This window comes from Melanaphis sacchari, unplaced genomic scaffold, assembly GCF_002803265.2.
Source record: "Melanaphis sacchari strain LSU unplaced genomic scaffold, SCAv2.0 Contig8_pilon_pilon, whole genome shotgun sequence".
NCBI classification, from domain to species: domain Eukaryota; kingdom Metazoa; phylum Arthropoda; class Insecta; order Hemiptera; family Aphididae; genus Melanaphis; species Melanaphis sacchari.
In genome coordinates, this window is record NW_020271635.1 from 3316718 (window position 1) to 3337913 (window position 21196).

Below are 21196 nucleotides of genomic sequence, written 5' to 3' on the forward strand. Positions count from 1 at the left end.
ATATTATGATAACATAATGTATTATACTCTTTTATTATCCTACAGGTGGTCAATCACTGATTGGAGCCCTTGTTCGGTTAGTTGCGGTCTGGGAGTCCAGACCCGGGAAATGACGTGTAGGCAGCAAATCAATCCAACTTTGACGATGGACATAGACAAGTCAGCTTGTCCGTCACCCATGCCAACCAATGTCATCCTGTCTAAAACCTGTCAGAGACCGCCTTGCGATTCCACCAAAGCTGACAGCGGTTCGCATTGGATCGCTGGAACTTGGTCCAAAGTTAGTGTTAAAAACGTTTCCAATCTCTAGGGATTTTTAATATTTAAGGAAATAAAAATGATTGTGGGATCTAGGTGAGCGGTTGAAATTTATGAGTTTTGGATTCATATTATTGAAGAAAACTATTAATATTTTTTAATAATTAATACAATTTAACACCACAGAGGGTTAATACTCGTAGTACACGAAAATACGTACATAACATGCGTGTAATATCTCTTTATAACAACATAAAATATCATATAATTAATTAATTCATATATGTCTATGGAAATAATACAATCGATAAAATTTAGAATTTAAAACGTACATATCAGGTTTTAAAACAAAAATTGTAGTTTTAACTTTTAACAAACTTTTATATTAAATGTATCTAAATAAGTATGTTTAAAGAGGTATTAATCAAGGGTAACATATCGAGATATATATATTATTGATTCTTGAAGTACATTTTTAGAGATAAATATCTCAATGATACATTTTATTGACAGGCAACTCGCATAAAATGGGCCTTACAACTATAATTAATATTGTACTAGTGAATATTCAAAATGTTGAATACAAGAGAACGTCGAAAATCATTTTAACTGTTGCCATTGTGTTCAAACTACATTTTTTATTATCTTATAGATTAATTGAATAGTATACCATAATATAGGTACAATTGTTGAGACGTTAGGTACAAAATTGGATGAATGAAGGAGGCAGCGGGGAGGGTTTAGATATTTACAGTAAATACGCCCATACAGATCAGTGATGTTTTTTTTGAAATATTAATATTATATCACAACTACGGTGTTATAAATCGTGAATTTGTAATACGACGAGGTAATCGGATTTCGTTTTTCAGTGTTCCACGAATTGTGGTATCGGAATCAAGTCAAGATCGGTAAGCTGTTCCTCAGCCAATGAAACCGAATGCAAGCACAACGAGAAACCGGCACATCAAACAACCTGTGACATGGGACCGTGCGCAATGGCCCTTTCTAACACTATTGGTTCGTGGATTCTATCAGATTGGTCACAGGTATTAAATTATAATTTATAATATGTTATTCACACAATTATTTATACATACTAAAATGTATGGTAATATTATACCAATATAAGATATACATTATTAAAAATTGTGTTGCTAGTTACTAAAATAGGTAATAAACTTTTTAATAGAGTCTATTATAGTATTGATTTGAACGCTTATAATTATTTCTTTGATAAAAATTGTACTAAAATTATATATATTAACGTATTTATAATGAATGCATTAAATGTATAGAACAATAATTACTATTAATTATTATAAAGCGAAATATTTTCTTGATCAAAATTTATTTCGAAAAAAAAAATGAGTATATTTTTTTTGTTATTTTGGTTTTTAACCTTACTAGGCAGTTATTAAATCATAAATTATACTTAAATTTTAAAGCATTAAATAAAAAACTTATTTAAAAACATTGCGATTATAACTAATTATAAATTTATTAAAAATATATTATAAATATACCGTAAACTTTTTTTGCACTACTACTCATTTAAACTTTAAATACTTATTCATAAATATTAAAATATTTTCAATATTTGATATTTACCATGTAAACATTTTAATTCAAAAATAAAATAAAATTGACTAAGATAAATATAACATAAAAAATTTAATTGTATACATCTTATCGTTCATCTGGCATCATTAATATTTTGTAATTTATTGAAATATATATATATATGTGTATGTGTTTATCAAGGCGTATATTATAGGTGATTGAATTGTTAAAGATATCTGTCATTTGCCAATGATGGGACTTTAATGTAAATGTTAGATTTTTGTTAAAATTATATTTATTTATTATAATATCATTTATTGTAAAATAAATCTTAAATATATGCGTGGCATGTTTATGTTTCAGTGTTCAGAAACATGTGGTACAGGTATTCAAACTAGAAAGGTTTATTGTTCATTAGGAATTGATCGTGAGAACGCATGTGATCAATCAATAAAGCCAGAAGCTAGCAGAGCTTGCTTGAGTGATAAAGATTGTAGTGGACTTTGGTTTACAGGACCTTGGTCACAAGTAAGATTTTAATATTAAAATATTTAATGATTTAAATTCAGTATTAAATAACAATAATATGTTTCTTGTTTATTTCGTGTTATTCGTGTTTGTAACATTTTTTTGACAATTTTAGTTTATCAGCATAGCATATTATGGTTTGTACACGTATTTGTTTTAATTAATATGTAAATATTATATATTTAAACCTAATACATCCTACATATTGTTTCTTTCATAAATAGATTATTTATTTCATTTATTGTGGAATCTAATAATAATAATAATAATAATAGTTATTAAATATAAGAAAATAATACTATTTTTAGTGTTCTGAAATGTGTGGTTGGGGTAATCAAACGAGAACTTCAGTTTGTATGTCTTACGATCAAAAAGAATGGAAAATAGTACCTCATAGTCACTGTTCTGGCAAAGAGAGGCCGTCAATGACCATGTCGTGTTTCACTGAAAACTGTGATTCTAATTGGTTCACTTCGGAATGGCTACCGGTACAGTAGAGTATACACGGATTTGGCTACCGATGAAGAAGGATGTTTTAAAATATATAATTATTATTATGTTTTAGTGCTCGAGATCGTGCGACTTGGGTGTTCAGAAACGAGACGTGAAGTGTCTCAGTGAAGTATTAAAACCATCGTTGGAATGTGATGAATCGAACAAACCACCAGCCAGACGTTCTTGTAACTTAAGTCCATGCATCAATAATTATTCAGGTAACGTAACTATATCGTATATAAATATATTTAATAAAATAAATAATTTATAATAATGATATGCGTAGTTTATTGTATGGTAAAATTATTTATGTTTAATCATACATAACTTATTATTGTTTTAAATTTTGATTGAATGGAAATAAAATTATTTTTTAAACCTCATTTTCAGCATCAGTAATAAATGAAGATAGCCGAATTGAAAGAGAGAATAAGCCACTATCGACCAGTACCCAACAACCATCAGATCAAGGTTAAATTGTTTTATCTATATATGAAATCGAAATTATAGTGTGAGATGAAATTAAAAATCTATATTCTTAATCTATGTTTACAGATGATCCCAAGTGCGTTGACATACAACATAGAAACTGTAATTTCGTCGCCCAAGCCAGACTGTGTTCTTATAAGTATTATAAAATTTCATGTTGCGAGTCTTGTCGAAACAAAATGTAAATCAATCATAGTCAGACTTATCTAAATATTTGATTTTCAATTTTAGACATAATCAAGGCAGCTAGTTAATAATAATTTATAATATTCGATCAATGTAATAGTACCTATTTTACTGCACAATATTTTTATACCCACCTATTATTTACAATGTAGGAAATATAATTAAAATATTTTTATTTTTCAAACACGTCATGTAATAAATAAAATGCATGTATAAATAATTATTAATGGGATTAAGTATTTATCGTGTAAGTATTAAATGTAAAAATGTAAATGTACTAATAAGGTATTAAAAATATCACATTAAATGTCAAGCAATCGAGTGCATCAAGAATCTCCAAAATTCAACGAGATAGGTATAATAATAATAGTATTATTTTTAAATATTTGTGTTTTAATTTTTATTATTTTACTCTGAATTAAAATGTATAAAATTTCAAATAAAAATTGACACACAATGAAAAATCTATTCAAATCTTTTTTAATTTTAGTACGATTTAAATAGATAAGAATTGTTTAACTCATTAATAGTTGAATGTATTATTATTTATATAATTCTATATATTTTCTGTGTTTCAATGTTTAGTTTATTATGATTATGTGTGTTACACAATTTAAATTAATTATATAATAAGACGTGTAATATAATGAAATAGGAATACACACATTTTTTTATTGTTCCTATTCGATTATCTAATAAATTAAAAGTAATTTTTTTAAATTATTTATTACTATTATAATGTTTATTTTAAGTTATAATTAGATTATTATATTATTGTGTATAGGTACTAAATTAATAATATACGATAGCTTAGTTTTAGTTTGCTTGAATCAGATTTAGATTTAATAATTTTTATAAAATAATTTTTTTTTCAGTATTTCTAAAGTAAATTTATTAGTACAATATGAAATACAAATTTATAAATATACTTGATCTACGTATTTCAATCTATTTTTTTTTTTTTATTATTATTATTTGCTTTAAAAGTTATAATAATACTCATCAGATAATATTTGGTTTTATGGTCCACTAAAATTGAAGTATAATTATATTTTCAGAAAAAAAATGTATACAGAAACTATTTTATATTAAATTGTATGGTTTTTTATGTCACTATACAGGCCAAAGTCCAATGAAGTAAGAACAGGTAAATTTGAAATGAACAATATTACAAATTATGAAATTATAAATATTTACACTCAAAAATAAAAACATGGATCCTCATTTAAAAGTCGTTTATAAGCCACGTTAAGAGAAAATTTAATCAATAACATTTAATAAAGAAAAAATGAGCATGGAAAGGAAAATTTATTTTTGTTTGGTGAGGGTAATTATGATATAAATATGTGAAGGCAATGTTAAAGAATCAACCTCAACTGCCAGAAGTTTTTTTAAAACTTATAAATTAACAGCTTATTATCTTCAATCTGATAAAAATATAGATCTAATGCTTTTAGTAGAAGAGAGTAGTCATGAATAGTGCAATAAATTTTATGAATATATGACACAAATCGTTGGAATTAATATTGTATTGTTTCCAACATTTAAGAGTTACTAGTGGTGAATGGATCCTAAACGACAGAACAATATTTAATTAGTGCCGAACAAATGAACAAAAGATTTTTTATTGAAGAAATGTAAATTAAACTCAGAGCACATTCGTTGGACCTAACCACGGAAGAGTTTATTAGTTATAAAAATCAGGAAAGTGTACTACTGCCCAAGCAGATACTTACCTAATGAACATGAATAGTTTCATGTCATTAGATAAGGTTAAGAAACAAGAATTATTTAAAAAAATTAACTCACTACTAACCAAAAAAAGAAAAAAGAGAGAAGAAATATTCTCTTTTGAATGATCCTTGATACGAGTGTAAATATATAAGAAGAGATACTTTTTAATTAATTTAATTTATAATTTTCTATTTTTTAGGTAAGAAAGACACCAGGAAAGAATAAATACATTAAAACCAGTTTTAGATAGTAATTTAACAAAAATAGTATGATCAATATAATCGAAAATTTTCATGAGGTTTGAGTACATAATATATAATTGTAAGTTATTATAAAATTATTAAATAATTAAGATAATAAAAAAAGTTAAGTTACATATTTACATGTGATAGTTTTTTTTTTTTTATTTTTTTATTTATATTATAATAAGACATTCCTAGCCTATAAGGCTATCTACATCTATGGATAAATAACATAATTTTTTTTTTTTTTTTTTGACTAATTTAAACATGATATAAGTATTTACAATTACAATTAAGAGCGATAATTACAGTAGTGACTAGTTATTTAATAGCATTATCGAATAAGATCGTGCGGGCGACCGCGTTTTAGTCGTCTTTGAGGTGGTGGTCGTATGTGTAAGTTGAAGTGTATTGAGCCAGTTGATTTTTGGAGTGAACTGTGGAAATTTTCTGCTAGAGCTTTTATATGATCTTGAATTTTTATGATTCGGAGGTCTTTATGTAGATTTTCGTTGCGTATGAACCATGGTGCGTTTGTTATTATTCTTAATACTTTGTTTTGGAAAATTTGTATTTTTCTTAAGTGTGTCACTGAGCAGTTTCCCCAGATAGGACAAGCATAGGTAATTAGTGAGCGTCACATGTGATAGTTGAACGCTTAGGTTGAAAATCATGTTTCTCGTAAATTTTATTAACAAAAAGATAAATAAATGTAATAAATTATTACTGAAAATAAACAATCAATTTTTTTTATAAATACAAGTAGGTAAAAAAAATCATGGCTTAAAGCATAAAAAATCAGAATATTTTATATTTGAAAAACATATATTTAGAAAAAAAATAAATATAGGCATAAAATATTAAAAATAATGATTTCAATATAAATACGTGAAAATATAACAAATAACAATAAAAACTAACCCCACAACAATTTCTAGTATATATCATACGTTATATCAAAGAACATGTTGGCTATGTTCCATGATCATACCGATTAATACACACTGACAAATGTTAAAGTGCTATATGGTTGTGTGACATTGTTATTAAATACAATAATAATAATCTATTTAATCCTAGTAAGTGTTATATTGATAACGAAAACGACACAAACTAGTTTACACGAAACATATATTTTATTTTAACGATTTCCAATGTATAAAAAATAACTGAACAAATACGGAGAGTTCATAAAATTAATTTAGGATTAGGTTAATACATAAAATAACTAAATATGTTATTTCATAAAATTACACTAAATTGTGTCTTAAACGCTAACATATGCTTAAAAAAATTCTAAAATAAAAAATAACTTACAAGTTACAAGACTCATATTTTGTCATTAAGTTCTTCAAACACTTAAATGAAACAAACTTTGTCTCAACCAGATAATATTAAAAAAAAAAAAATTTACGTTGAACTAAGTGGTTGTGCGATACGTCGGGTTTGGACGATCTCATAACAAGTTCATTCTACTAAAAGTTATTATGTAAGCAGTAGTTCTTGAATATTGCTTTTATTAAAGTAGGTACATATACAGAGTAGTATAATTTTACCAACATTCGTTACGAGTATAATTAAATATTTCGATGTTTAAGTTTTAAATTCAAACCATTCCATCAAAGCAAAGTTATCTCAGTGTTTTAAGTGATTATAACGTAAATACATTTTTAGAACAAACGCAATTTAGTGTAAATACCTATTTTCATTTTAATTCCGAGATGGGCAATGAATCTTTTGATTTAACAATTATGTATATTTAAAAAAAAATAATAAATAACTAATAAAAAAAAAACCCCACGTTGGTGATTCAACTAATTAATAAATCGTTTGAGTAAACATAACAAATCTTAGTTCATAGTTGTATGTTAATGTGTATCAGACAGTTCCTCATATATGTGTTTATTTTTTTGGTTATTTTGTAATTATTAGAATCTTTTCGCCGTGAAAAACGTGGACTGCTGCTACACATATAACGTATAAAAATTGCCTATGTATGACGCCTTTATATACATTTTAATATTATTATGTACCTACCTATCTTACATATCCGAATAATTTTAACTACCTATACGAAAAAAAAAACTCTGCTATACTGATGTTTTATTAAATCTCTGATTAAATTTTAAGTATTAAAATCAAAACTTTTTATTACGCAACTAATAAAGTTTTAATTTAAATGTTATAATTGATGAATATTAATTTTTAAAATATTTATAAAACAACTAATACATACAGTCGTGCAAGAATACATTAACAAAACATTTTTAAAAAAATCACAAAATAAATTTATTTATATACTAAAATGTTAATACTCGTATTATAAAAATGTAAATAATCCAGAAAGTAAAATAATCCAAGAACTATCGGTATAACAGCCTATATATTTATTAATTAAAATATTTGATATTCCGGTGAAGAGATGTTATGTTTCACTTGGTAAATATAAAAATGCAAACTTTTTTAATAATTAAACACGAGTTTTTATTCAAAATATAGAATATACGTAAAGTATAGTAAATTTTCTAATTAGTAATTTCATATGTGTGTACATAAAATAAAATGCAAATTTATAATCAAAATATAAGCGAACTGAAAAAAAATATTCTTTTTTTTATTAAAATAATATTTCTTGGAAAACTTAATATTTACATTTTTTATGTGACTGTAAATAATATGGAAAGTCCGTTTACAGGAATTAATCTTATCAATTCATAAACAATATTATTAATAGCTTTATTTTGTTATTGGAGGTGGAATTATCGTAGTGCAAACTCAGTTTATTATACATCCAACATCAAGCATATTCAAAATATTGTTTCAATTTATGGTTAACATTTGCAAATGGATGTGCTCTGAGTGCTCTGTTTATTTCAATTATCCACATGGTTACTCATAGTGTACATATTTCGATTTTAATTATTGATGTTATTAATTATTTACAATGCGTTCACAGATAATAACAAGTCATCCTAATTTTAATCAACATTTAAATGATTGTTTGAACGTAAACTATAAAAATATAATCAGCAGAAATCGTAAAAGGTATGTAAGCAATATATATTACAGTATTATTTGTAAATTATATAATTAATAATTGGAATATTTAGATAATTTTTCAAAAGAAAATATTAAGGCATTTAAAATCTTTATAATTATTGATATTATTGAATTAATATTTAGGTATTATAAGATATTATAAACAATAAATTATTTAAATATAATGGAGACTATTTAAAAAAATAATTTAATTTGATAATTTTTTAAAAACTTTGTTGGTTTAAACGTAGTACTAGTACATTAGTAAAATCAGTGAACATTTAATTTAGCATTAACTAATTTTGTGATTATATATATTTGTAGATTCAGATAAAAAATTTAAAAATGGTGTTGATATAATATATTCGACACATAAATTATAAATTATAAGTTATAGTACATCTTTACATTTATCGTTAATTTTCCCTTAAAGCTGCCCTTTATATATGACCTTAACAAGTCATCATTACTAGATTTTACTAAAATAGGAAAACTAACCATTGTTATAGTACTGAACCGTGTTATTGTGGTTGATCCGTAGGTCCGGTTCACATCCTCTATCTATGCACCAGTGTCATAGATTTCCTGTTTTCTTTTTTCAGTCAATCGAAATGAAACATTTCCGATCATTATTTATTTCCTATAACATTATAATTTATTACATAGAATTCGTAATGCCGTTTCATTCAAAGAGGCAATCCAATGCAGGTTTACATAAATCACTATAAATATAATATAATGTGAGACATGAGTACCATGCTATCATGTACAATTTATACTAAATTGAACTTTGTCTGTTATAAATATAAAACGATCAATAGTCTAAGATATTTTACATACAAACTCACTTTAACGTAATGTTAGTTAAATAAAAGAAAAAAACGTGTTTAAAATGTATTTTTGTGAAAATTGTCCACTTGTAACCTTTAAATACTACAGATATTTGTTAATTAAACATCAATTAAATAACAAATAAACTTTAATTTTATTTCGAATTGCGAACATTTTTAATAACAAGAAATACATTCAATAAGTATTACAGAATTACTTTTTGATCAAAATATTTTTAAATAATTTATTTTAATTTCATCTTTAAGTCATTAGAAGTACACAAATTTTTAGCTACGAAATAGTGTTTACATAATTAGTGTGACTATTTATCTTGTTCAACTAAATAATATTGATGTTGTTCGATAAGTAAAATATTATGTAGTCATAATAGAGTTGATAAAAATTAAGTTATAGATATACTGGTGAAATAATATTTTTTAATAACAAATGGCAAAATGAACGCTGTTCATTTATACATTTATACATTTTACATCATACCTAAGAGTATTATTGCGTAATTTATCATTATAATTTGTTCAATATTGTGAGTAAGAAATACTTGAGGCCTTGGGGGAAAAATAATAAAAATGTATTGTATTTGTTAGATTGTAAAATTATGAAGTTATATAATATTATGTATACCGTAATAGATTATGAATCAGCAAAAAATAAATAAACAAATGTCTTATTTAGAATTTTCAAAATATATTTATAAAAATCGTACTGTAGCAATTTATTTTTTTACAACGTTATAAAGGAATAATAATCTAAAAACATAAAAAAACAGAGGTACAGTTAATTTTTCGTATGAATTTGGTTGTTTGGTAAATTGATCTTTTGAAAAATTGTTCGTTTAGAAAATTAGTTGTTTTCAAAATAATATGTATATTATATAAAAATTTTATTTTGTTGTAATTTTTCTTTAATGAACATGTAAAATTATAAGTTATGAAAAATAATATGTGTAAAAAGTAATATAAATTATGAGCTATCACTGATATGTATTCATCTATTAATGTTCTATTATTTAATGTTTTACATATTGTGTTTATCCTCTTAGCGATGTCATTATATTTCTTCTGTTTTCTAGGGATTTCTGCGTCAGTAAAATATTAGACCATTTCAGACGGTTTAGCCTGATAGTTTTAATTTGTATACGCTGTTATTTAACTTATTATCGCAAAACGTATAATAATAATAATTGTCCATTTGTACCTATATATAACGTTCTTAAACTAATATTCATGTTTTGTGACGAAAACACACTTCGACCAATTTATCAAACGACCAATTTCAGACGAACAATTTACCACGACCAATTAACGTAAACTCTAAAAAACGAATAATTCGATTAATCGAAAGCAAATCGCTGAAGCGATTCCACCACTAATTTATGTTATGTAAATTATTTATTAATTGGTAATTAATAATTAATTCCAATTTTCAATATACACAACTTTCTACAGTTTTTAAAGTGCTGATTTTTCGTACTATATACTTCGAAACTTAAGGTTCATCCGTGTTAAATATAAGTTTTAATGGTAAAGTGACGTTTTATAATGACAGAATGCAATAAATTTTAATTGTTTGCATACATTTAGAATTGAATTAGTCTATTTAAAAAATGTTCTTTTATGTTGTTATTAAATTTACTTATATATACCTATAAAAAAGCTGCTCTTAAAGATTTTTTTTTCATTTCGATTTTTTCATAGGTGTTATCAATGGAATATTATTTAAATAGTACTTTAACCAAGTATACTAAAAATGAAATAAAATATTAATGTTAGCGTTATAATGTTACCTTTGAATAATCGTCTAACAAGTACCTACATACGTATGGAATGATATGTTTCGAACGATAAGTACCTAATTATGTATATGCACATTTGTGAAAAATTTGGAGTATTTGTTTAAAAAGTCTTGTGAATCGAGTTCAAAGTTTGACGAGTGTATCTTGGTATTTCATATGTGAGCATAATTTATGATTTTTTCATTCAATTTTCACACATTATCTTAAAAAGTATAAATGTATTTGGATATATACATATACGTATATGTTTGTGTGTATTTTTTTAAACAGTTCATAAAGGCATTTGAAAAACAATATTTTTGAAAAAAAATTATGTATTATTAAATTATTTGATACATTCTATTTTGTTATTTAGTTTGATCAATATAGTCTTACCAAATATTGGATGAACATGATATTATAATTTTATTTTGGTGTATCTAATTATTGTTGCTCGATTAATGGTTAATAATTAAGATAACTGATGATATCGCTACATTTTTTGTAAGTCAGTTGGCTTGTTAATTTTTATGACCTATTACAGTGCTCGGTATCTAAACAAATTTAAATTAATTACAGTTTTTTCCAGAAAAATTATTATTAAATGCGATTGCCGATAGTATTATATTCAATATAAAGACTTTTATTTTATATATTTTGATAATAAAATATTATTTAAATATTATCTTTTTAAATAATATACCTAAAACTCTAGAAATACAATACATCGTAAAAGTAGAAAATTATAAATTCAAGTTTGTATTATTATTGATCTTATAATAACTGTTTATTATTACATTCACTTTAAAAGAGTATGACTTTTTAAATAGAATGTTCATTGCCAACGGAAGCTTAAGAATTTAATTAATATCACCGTAAGCAATACTATAAAAATTATAAAAAATTTCGGAGATATTGAATTTAAGTGGTATTTTTCATAGTATTATTTGTTTATATATATTATATAAAAAAATTAAATGAAGTTATATCATTAATATTTATCTATAAGATTAAATTATATACCATGGTGTCTAGTTTCATATTTACCCATTAAATAGACAAATACGTATTAAACCATGCCTAACTACACACACAAACAGTAGAAATGTTCGTATCTTCGATACAGGAAATAAACAATAGGATGGATACATTGTTAAGAAACCAGGAGTCATTTACAAAAATAATTACCGGTGAACTTAAGACCATTTGGTGTAGTATTGAAACAATAAAAAATTGTTATGACGTGTTAAATCCAATATTATATGATCTTATAAAGAAGTTGACTTCCATAAATAATATTACATTAATAAACATTACTTTTTCATCAAAAACACGTATGAAATGTGTGCCACACGTTGTTCGTTTGTTTAGATAACCCAGAAAAATTGATTCGCAACCACAATCCACTTAAAACGCAAATAAAATTTTAAAATTTAACATACTTCTTTATGATATTTACGAGAAAACGATATTATTTTTACTAAACACATGCTTGTGTGGTAGCATATACAGAAGATGTAATAAAAGAACAATCCATATGTCATTGCTTTGGATCATTCAAACCAGACGTTAGAGATGACAAGATGGCAAAACTTCGTATCAACTAATATCCCCTCCCTTAATAATAATTGATGTTACAGTAAACCAGCTGCATTTGTAGCTCATTCGACGGTGACTTATATGATAAGCTGCCAATCCTGAAAACGACGGCTTTATATTTTCTTCTTACGACACCGACACACCGTTGAATTCGCCGCCACTGATACATACAGCTCATAGAGCGTCAACCTCACTACCACTTTCGATGACCCTTTAAACCAGGATTGGTGACGAAACGAGAAAATCAAGCGCTTAATCAGTCACAGTGACTGAAGAAAAGTTGCCAAATTCAATAATAACGGATATTCTTAAGTCCAGTATCCTTAAACCTCCTGGTGATAAGAGAAAACTTAAAAATCTATTAGGTTAATCAATCAGCAACGATGTGATTATATTATTAAAACAAATAAAATTTAAAAACAAAGAATGTAAGTAATCGTTTTTTCAAATATATAATTATTAATTTTAAATAAAATATAATTTATAAATTTACATTGAAATTATTTCAACAACGTGAATAATTAATATAATAATTTATAATGTTTATTTGTGCATATAAAATATTAAATAACGAAATAAATTAAAAATATACAGTCAAATCAAAAATCTAAATTATTATTGTAACATATTATGTATAATGATAGTGAAATTAATGATTTTAAGTAATTATTTTTTATTAGCCTGATGATGACATTTTGAGAAAAATATCATCACATCTCATTGTTCACATTATAAAGATTTCGAAAATACTGCGCGCAATCGCATTTATGTTATAATATGGATATGTTTTACGTTCTATTCATTGATTATATATAATAAACAACATATTAAATACCATCGGACCCCACACGCAAAGTTATCACTCCAGCCGGATTGGATTCGCTTATACTTATACTATCTGCGTTATATATACGACAAAAGTAATTCAATAAACTACGTACGTGTTAATTTCCTATATATTCCTAATACCACAATCAGATTTATTCCCACACAATGCCGAGGTGTTATAAATTATATTGTCATATTTCGTACTCTGAGTATACCTATGTGTTTCGATTATTTATCACCAACAACCCGTGTACTATTATATAATATAGTAAATGCGGTTCAATGTCAATTGATCAGAAACGAATACAATACGTTGGAACTAAAAAAAATCACAATACAGGGTGAGCTTTCACATTTCTTTGGATTTTCATTCATGTACATAACATAACATTATATGACTTTAGGTAATGCAAATGAAAAAACACAGCGACACGCTCCACTTAGTATAATATCGTCTATTCACTATTATAGCTAAGTTAACCGGTATCGTCAATCCGATTGATCCTATACCGACATAAATAATTAATCTTAGTCGTCGATCAGATATATTATTGTTATGTAATATTGACAATTGTCACAATCGTTGCTCGTTGTTTTTTTACGGGTTCGTGTATAAATATATAATGTGGCCTCGTTCGATTACAGTAACTTTATGATATACGTTACCTAATAATATTGTTAAGTTTTAAGTAATTTTTTATCCGTGATAAATAAATAAACTTTTTGTAATTAATCGGATAACAGATCACTTTGGTTATTTAAACACGATTTCATAGATGACAAACAACGATGCATCATACATGCCATATTGTACATGGGTACGATTTGTGCATTAAAACTGTGTAGGATTTATCATGATTTTGCCATCATAAGCCTATATTAAACTATAAATTAAATACTGAAAACAAATTTAATTAATACTATTTGGTGAACATGCTACGCCCCCAAATCACATCTCGATAAATCATATCGGTTGAATTATATAAATACCCCTTTACCTTCGATATAATTTATTGTGTCGACTAAACGCGGTATATAGCGTAATGTTTATTAAAGTTCTATTTTTTATATTTTAAAACATTTAATAATTATTTGACCTAATATTTTAAGTTTTTACACTTTTCTCCTTTTTATAATACTTGAAAAATTTTTTAAATGTAGTTTATCAAATTTTTTGTGCTATTAACCGATTCACAATTTATGTTAGACTAAGCGCAATGGTTTGATTTTAATTAATATCGAGAATAATTACCGATTTATTTATCTATAATAATTATTGATTATATGACTGTTATCATTACGACCGTCATTGTCATTAAAATATTGTAAGTTATTTGAACATTTTGATAAAGAATTGCCGGTTCAACGGAATTATTATAATAATAAATGATATTATATCAACATGCCAATAACCTATAGCATGTCGTGATATGTCAAAAATTTAGGTAACGAGTATAAATTGTGTGATGTGAAATCATTATTTTAGGTTAGCCGTAATAAATAAATATATATAATATAATATTATATCACTGTACTGTTATAAAAATAGTAAATAATAATAATAATAATAATAATAATAATAATAATAATAATATCTATAGTATCTACCAACAGGCAACAGCGATATATTCTTCTCACCGATCGATCAGACACGTCACGCATTCGTGACCTCAGTCCATTTCCGTTGCTCTATCTCCAACCCCACCGTCCTCATCCCTTTAAACCTAGATCATTATCTCGTTCGTTTAATAAAATATACAGTATGATTCAACAAACATTTTCACCCTATTCCATTTTTCTTTTAAAAATTCCTTTTGAATTTATTAAAAATCTGATTTTTAAATTTTAATTATTCTTTAAGGTCGTATTTTCAAATTCTTGAGAATTGTTTGTGCTATTCAAGAATTGTATTGTTGAGATATCGCTTTTTTGAATTACAACTGCCCTTTTTTTACTGTGAAATATTTAGAAGATAATTTTTCTGAAAATGTTAATGTAACAAAATCAAAACTCAAACGAGTAGTTTTTGAGTTATTTAAGTTTATTCACTAAAGATAAGAGATGATGGGTTTTAGAAAACGTATGGCTTATGGTAGTTTGAACATTTTAGTTATTATTACTAATCTATTGATATTTAAAACTACCTAGTAAAAATGACCGATGCATAATAAATATTGTTTGAATAGTGAATTAGGTAGGTATAGGTAGGTACACCAATATTTTCAGAAAAATTATCCGTTTAATAATTTACAATAAAAAAGTTCTAGTTTAAAAAAATAAAAATGTATATCATTACGGGACATTCTTTAATAATTAGTTCAAAACGTCTCAATAATTTGAAAATATAATATTTAAGTATATTTAAAACTAAAATCATTAATAAATGGAAAATTGAATGAGGTAGAGCATGCTTGGCGATTCACCCTGTATATACGCTTAATAGTTTAGTTTGCAATGGGGAGGTCGTTATGCGTCATAATAATGTGTGCACACATAAATGTATAACGTGTAATCCGATGACAACGGATCACCTGGCCGATTCCCGAAGGACACAGCAGTCGCCACCACTAATGCATTTTCCTCTCGTCAACGGTCAACACGATTATTACGTATTACTCAATATGATGCACGCTGCACAACGTGTATCAAATAGACGTAATACTGTTAAGGGTAATGTAAGGGATAAACTGATTGGAGCGATGTACCTCAAATTCACTCAAAATTAAACTGACTGACTCTGTTAAAAAATATCATTACATCAATCTTTTTCTATACATAAATTATACACGGTTAAAGGTAGTACGTATTTATGAAAAAAATAGACATTTAAATAGCAAATTTTTGTTTTTTTTTTCAATATCGTAAAAATTAAAAACTGACGTTTACGTATAAAATTGTGTTATGCTCGTAAGTACATTTTTTAATGAAACAAACTATATTTAAGTCTTTTCAAATGTAAATTTAATGATGAAATTTTCCAGAAAATTACGAAGTGAAAAATATCTAAGATTTTTGTCCGTTCAAATTGGACATATATTTTAAAGCGTCAGGGTTAGTGGAGATCGTATCCTTTGGTGGAATACGCGCGTGTACAAATTCAACTTTAATATATTGCATATTACTCTAAGAGCAATATAAGCATGTTTTAAAATTAGATTGTTGTACTTATTTTATTAAATTTTACTGCGATGTTTGGATGTACGTAAAAACGGTATAGTGTTTTATAATAGGTATATTTTTCAGTTGTCTTATACTTATTATTTTTACTTTTGTACAATTATTCCTAAACGCGACGACAAAAACAAAACGTCGATGGCAACCAGGGCGACAATTATTCCCAATGTGAAATACTCTAAGTATTATGCGCGTATCTTTTTTTATGCGGTTTTTTTTTTTTTTTTTTTGCTTTTCTAACCGCGTTCGTTTATGTTATACCTATCGTTACGGCGGGAACTTATTATCAATATTGTGTCGTCACCGTACCAGTAAATATTTTGATTATTTTCACGACACATTAATCGACGAGAATAATGGCGACGGAATAATAAACGAGCGGCGTTCACGGTCCGCGACGGGTCCATGACCGTGTCCATAAACGACGTCGTCTAAAACCGTTAACGGTTCCGCGAAAAGCGAACACGGCGGCGATTAACGTCGCCCAAATATCTTGCACTCGGAGACTGCAACACATTATAATGTATCACCTCTACGCACCGGTGTTGTTTTACAGCATTAATATGATTTACACGAGTTTTCAGTTGATTGGAGTCCTCGATAGGATTTCTTACCAATTAATATACTTAAACGCGCTTGTTAACCTCAGCGGGCAGCACCGCGTTCGCAAATTTAATATTACATCGTCACCTATTATACGTATTGATGACGTACATAGATGAGCTATAATTTTTAATCGCATTTGAACAAGAGCACCTATTGTACAGTGTATACGCACATCATGCGTATTATAATCTGCGTTAACTAATACGTGCGAGTTACAAATTATCGAATCGATCAATACACGATATCGTGCTTACAAAAAAATTAGGCGTAGGCTAGTACATCTAGTATATTATCTGTTTGTCGAAGCTTTGTGGCGAATAATAATTATGATTACATGCTTATATAATACGCCTGTACCTACGTATTAGTACTTAATTTTTTTTTTTAAATATCAACAATAATCCAATTTGAGTTACGATATTCAATATTGTATACTGCAGCTCATGATGGTTGTGTGTGAACGTATACATTTATATATACATAACAACGAAATACACATTATATATTATACGATACCGTTGCGGGTTTTTTATTTTCATTACGATCCCTGCTGTGTACACCTTAATTATCATATGTATAATACTATTCTGGAAAACTTAATATTATAGACTATAGTAAGCCACAGGCGCAAATCTAAGATTCTTTATCGCCATAAAGTGATGCTAATTGCTAATTGTTCTGCATTAGCTATACTTATCTATTAATTATATAATGTGTATAATATTTAACCTCGGAATTGCAAGTATCCATTTTTAACATGCAGAATTGTTTATAGTTTAAGTGTCAGAAAAATTTATGTTGGCTGAGATAAGCCCTTCAAGTGGAATAACTTTAGACAATCTAATATTGATTTTGTAGATTTTAAATCTTGAATGATGTTCTGTCAAAACTGATTAATTTAAACCATCCCAAACGCTTTCTGTTGGAATTAGCATTACTCCTTTGAATTTGATAATCACCAAGACGAAAAACTTTTAATTCTTCATAAAATATTTACGGTTTTAGAGTTGCGTGTTGATATAAAGTGCTGATTTTTATACTTGAATGCTTACGCACGTCTTCAAACACATCAATTAAAATTTTTACCTTTATAATTTCACTTGATAAATCTAGCTTAGAACTTTTGAAGTCCAATGCATAAAGTCCTTGTCTGTAGAAATGAATTGATCACGGTTACTTTAATGCAACTATACAAACTAACTTCGTATAATAAAAATAAATGATAAATATTATTTTCTCCGATTACAGAAACTGCAATATTTTTGGTATATATGATACTTTGTAAATAATATGTTATATCACAGTCCACAGAACAATAGTTTAAAAAAAAAGTTAAATATGCGGGACGACGGGTGTTTCAGCTACCAAACACCCTCCCTAAATCCAGCCGGTGGTTGAGTATGTTTAAAATAAAATTCGGTTACGTTTTTAATCATGCTGAGATTAACCTCTTGCACAATATTATTTGTATTTCTATTATTTAAATAAACGTTCGCGTTTTATAGATGTGTATTACCCATGTATAGCTCAAAAAAACATTCAGATGGAAACAACTTTTTGACCGAGCCAAACGTCGTTCAAAACTTTAACATCTATATTTTCAGTTATAGGTATATTATAAACTATATACGATCGTTATTAACAAAAATGAAAACGACGAAAAAAATATTTGTCGGTCGTCCGTAACACATCGAAATATATATGCGCAGTCGCGAGTCATCGCGACAGATAAAAGGATTTTTTTTTCCAAAATTGTTGTCCTTGTATCAAAACTAGCTCTCTTAATTCGTCTTGATTGTATCTTGCACAAAACGATCTACAAACGTTGAAAACTTTTTTTAATCGACATTACACGTGGTGTACATTTTGTATAGCCCAAATGTCGAATGACCGGATAGCACAATAAAACATCATGTATACGTATATAGCTGTAGCACCTATATACAGTGGTCAAAGGAGTGCGTTGTGCGCGATATACCGTGGTAAACGGCTCGAAGACGAGATACGAATTACTCAGAAGCGTATATTATTCTCGTATTCTGGTGGCCTCGAGCCAACGTGTTAGCGGATCGTCATCCACGCATCGCGCGAAACGTCCTTTCGTGCGTGTAAAGACAATAAGTGTGTGCGCCCGCAAATACGTCGTCTTTATTTCCGCCAGTTTTTTTTGAACTCGACCGTTAATATTATTTTATTAAAAATCCGTAATGACTATATCATAGAAAATCGCGAGCGAGTTCCGGGCACCGCGAATAGCGGCGCGCTGATCCGCCGGCCCGGACGGGCTTCGCGTTTAGGAGGGACCGCCACCGCCGCCACCGATCAAGCCACGGCCGCACGATTAGTTTTGTCGCGCCAACAGTGTGCGCCGTATCCTCGACCGTAACACACGACGACGACGACGACGACGACACTGCCGCTACCGCTGTATTGAAGAAACGCAATTATTGCAATTGTATCGTTCTAATTACGAGTAACAGCGAACACAAACAGTTGTACGGGATCGCAAGTTTTCGTTTTCGTCGTACACGTACGCCAGTACCTCATATTATAACACACATACCACTAAATAGGTACCGCCGAGTCGACTGCAATCCATTTTCCTCGCAAGTCGTGCCACGATGACCCACAGCTGATCCGTTATTCAGCCAGCGACCACCGATACGCGCATTCTTCTCGACCGATCACGATGGTAAGTCTTACGATCTACTTATGAACTGTACGGTACCTATACTCGTATGTTATATTTTGTTGTCCACCGCAGTCATCTTAGTGATAATGATATTATGATCTGTGGTCCGCAGGAGGATAGCGATTGACATAATATCGTCGCTTCGGTCCACACGCAGTATTGCGAAGTACTGCTGTAGCACGCTATAAATTTACGGTTTGTTATTTGTAAATTGTCGTTTGTCGCTACCTACGGCCTTTATGTTGTGTCACAACTGACAAGTGTTATAGTGAAAGATTTAAAAGATTTTTCTGTTTTATTAATTAATTGTATACGACAGCCGCTTTAAAAAAAAAAAAAAAAAAAATGTTGAACGACTCGCCATTTCTTTAGTCCCCTTACTAATTACATCTGTCTAAACCACATGTCAGTGCGAACTATTAATATTCAATAAGAAAGTTTTTAGTTTTTTACAAAAATTACGTAAAATATATGAAACAATCCCAAAATATGAAAATACAAAAAAACAGTTATGAGCATATACAAATAATGAATAAATAGGTGATCAATAAGTGAATTATTAGTTTAAAAAATGTAACTTACACGCAGACTTTTCATTAAAATAAGAATATAGTAGCATACTCATCACTGATTATAATTTTCTAGAATATTTAAATTAAAAATATTAATATTCTTCTTAATATCTTTTATATCCCTAATTTCACCACATTTTCTATTTTATTAGTAGTAACTAATATATATATGTGTGTGTGTATGTGTGTGTGTGTGTGTGTGTGTGTGTGTGTGTGTGTGTGTGTGTGTGTGTGTGTGTGTGTGTGTGTGTGTGTGTGTGTGTGTGTGTGTGTGTGTGTGTGTGTGTGTGTGTGTGTGTGTGTGTGTGTGTGTGTGTGTGTTCTTAATAAAATAAGAATATAGTAGCATACTATCACTGATTATAAGTACTCTTAGAATATTTAAATTAAAATATTAATATTCTTCTTTAATATCTATATATCCTCAATTTCATTAATTATTTTCTATTTTATTAGTAAATCCAATATATATATGTGTATAAAAGTGTGTGTGTGTGTGTGTGTGTGTGTGTGTAATATTAGTAATATTAGTGTTATAAATTTAAATATCAGTTCTATCTTTAGAGAC

General features: G+C 27.6%; 2 protein-coding genes across 3 annotated transcripts in view; both read left to right on the forward strand.

The window, feature by feature from the left end:
* Window positions 1–3537, forward strand: part of LOC112602521 (thrombospondin type-1 domain-containing protein 4) — a 59664-nt gene extending 56127 nt beyond the window's left edge. Inside the window, exons 13-19 of the mRNA XM_025350628.1 lie at window positions 46–280; window positions 1131–1307; window positions 2185–2349; window positions 2658–2837; window positions 2915–3062; window positions 3235–3315; window positions 3400–3537. Of these exons, the coding sequence (XP_025206413.1) occupies window positions 46–280; window positions 1131–1307; window positions 2185–2349; window positions 2658–2837; window positions 2915–3062; window positions 3235–3315; window positions 3400–3518 (1105 nt within the window). The 3' untranslated portion in view covers window positions 3519–3537. The remainder of the gene's footprint in view (window positions 1–45; window positions 281–1130; window positions 1308–2184; window positions 2350–2657; window positions 2838–2914; window positions 3063–3234; window positions 3316–3399) is intronic.
* Window positions 3538–19694: 16157 nt separating this feature from the next.
* The window catches only part of LOC112602460 (aminopeptidase N-like), a 23736-nt gene continuing 22234 nt past the window's right edge, over window positions 19695–21196 (forward strand). Inside the window, exon 1 of one of the 2 annotated variants that reach the window (XM_025350530.1) lies at window positions 19695–20056. The gene's annotated coding sequence lies outside the window, so the exon portion shown is untranslated. The remainder of the gene's footprint in view (window positions 20057–21196) is intronic. The other variant, XM_025350532.1, reaches the window with a different exon arrangement.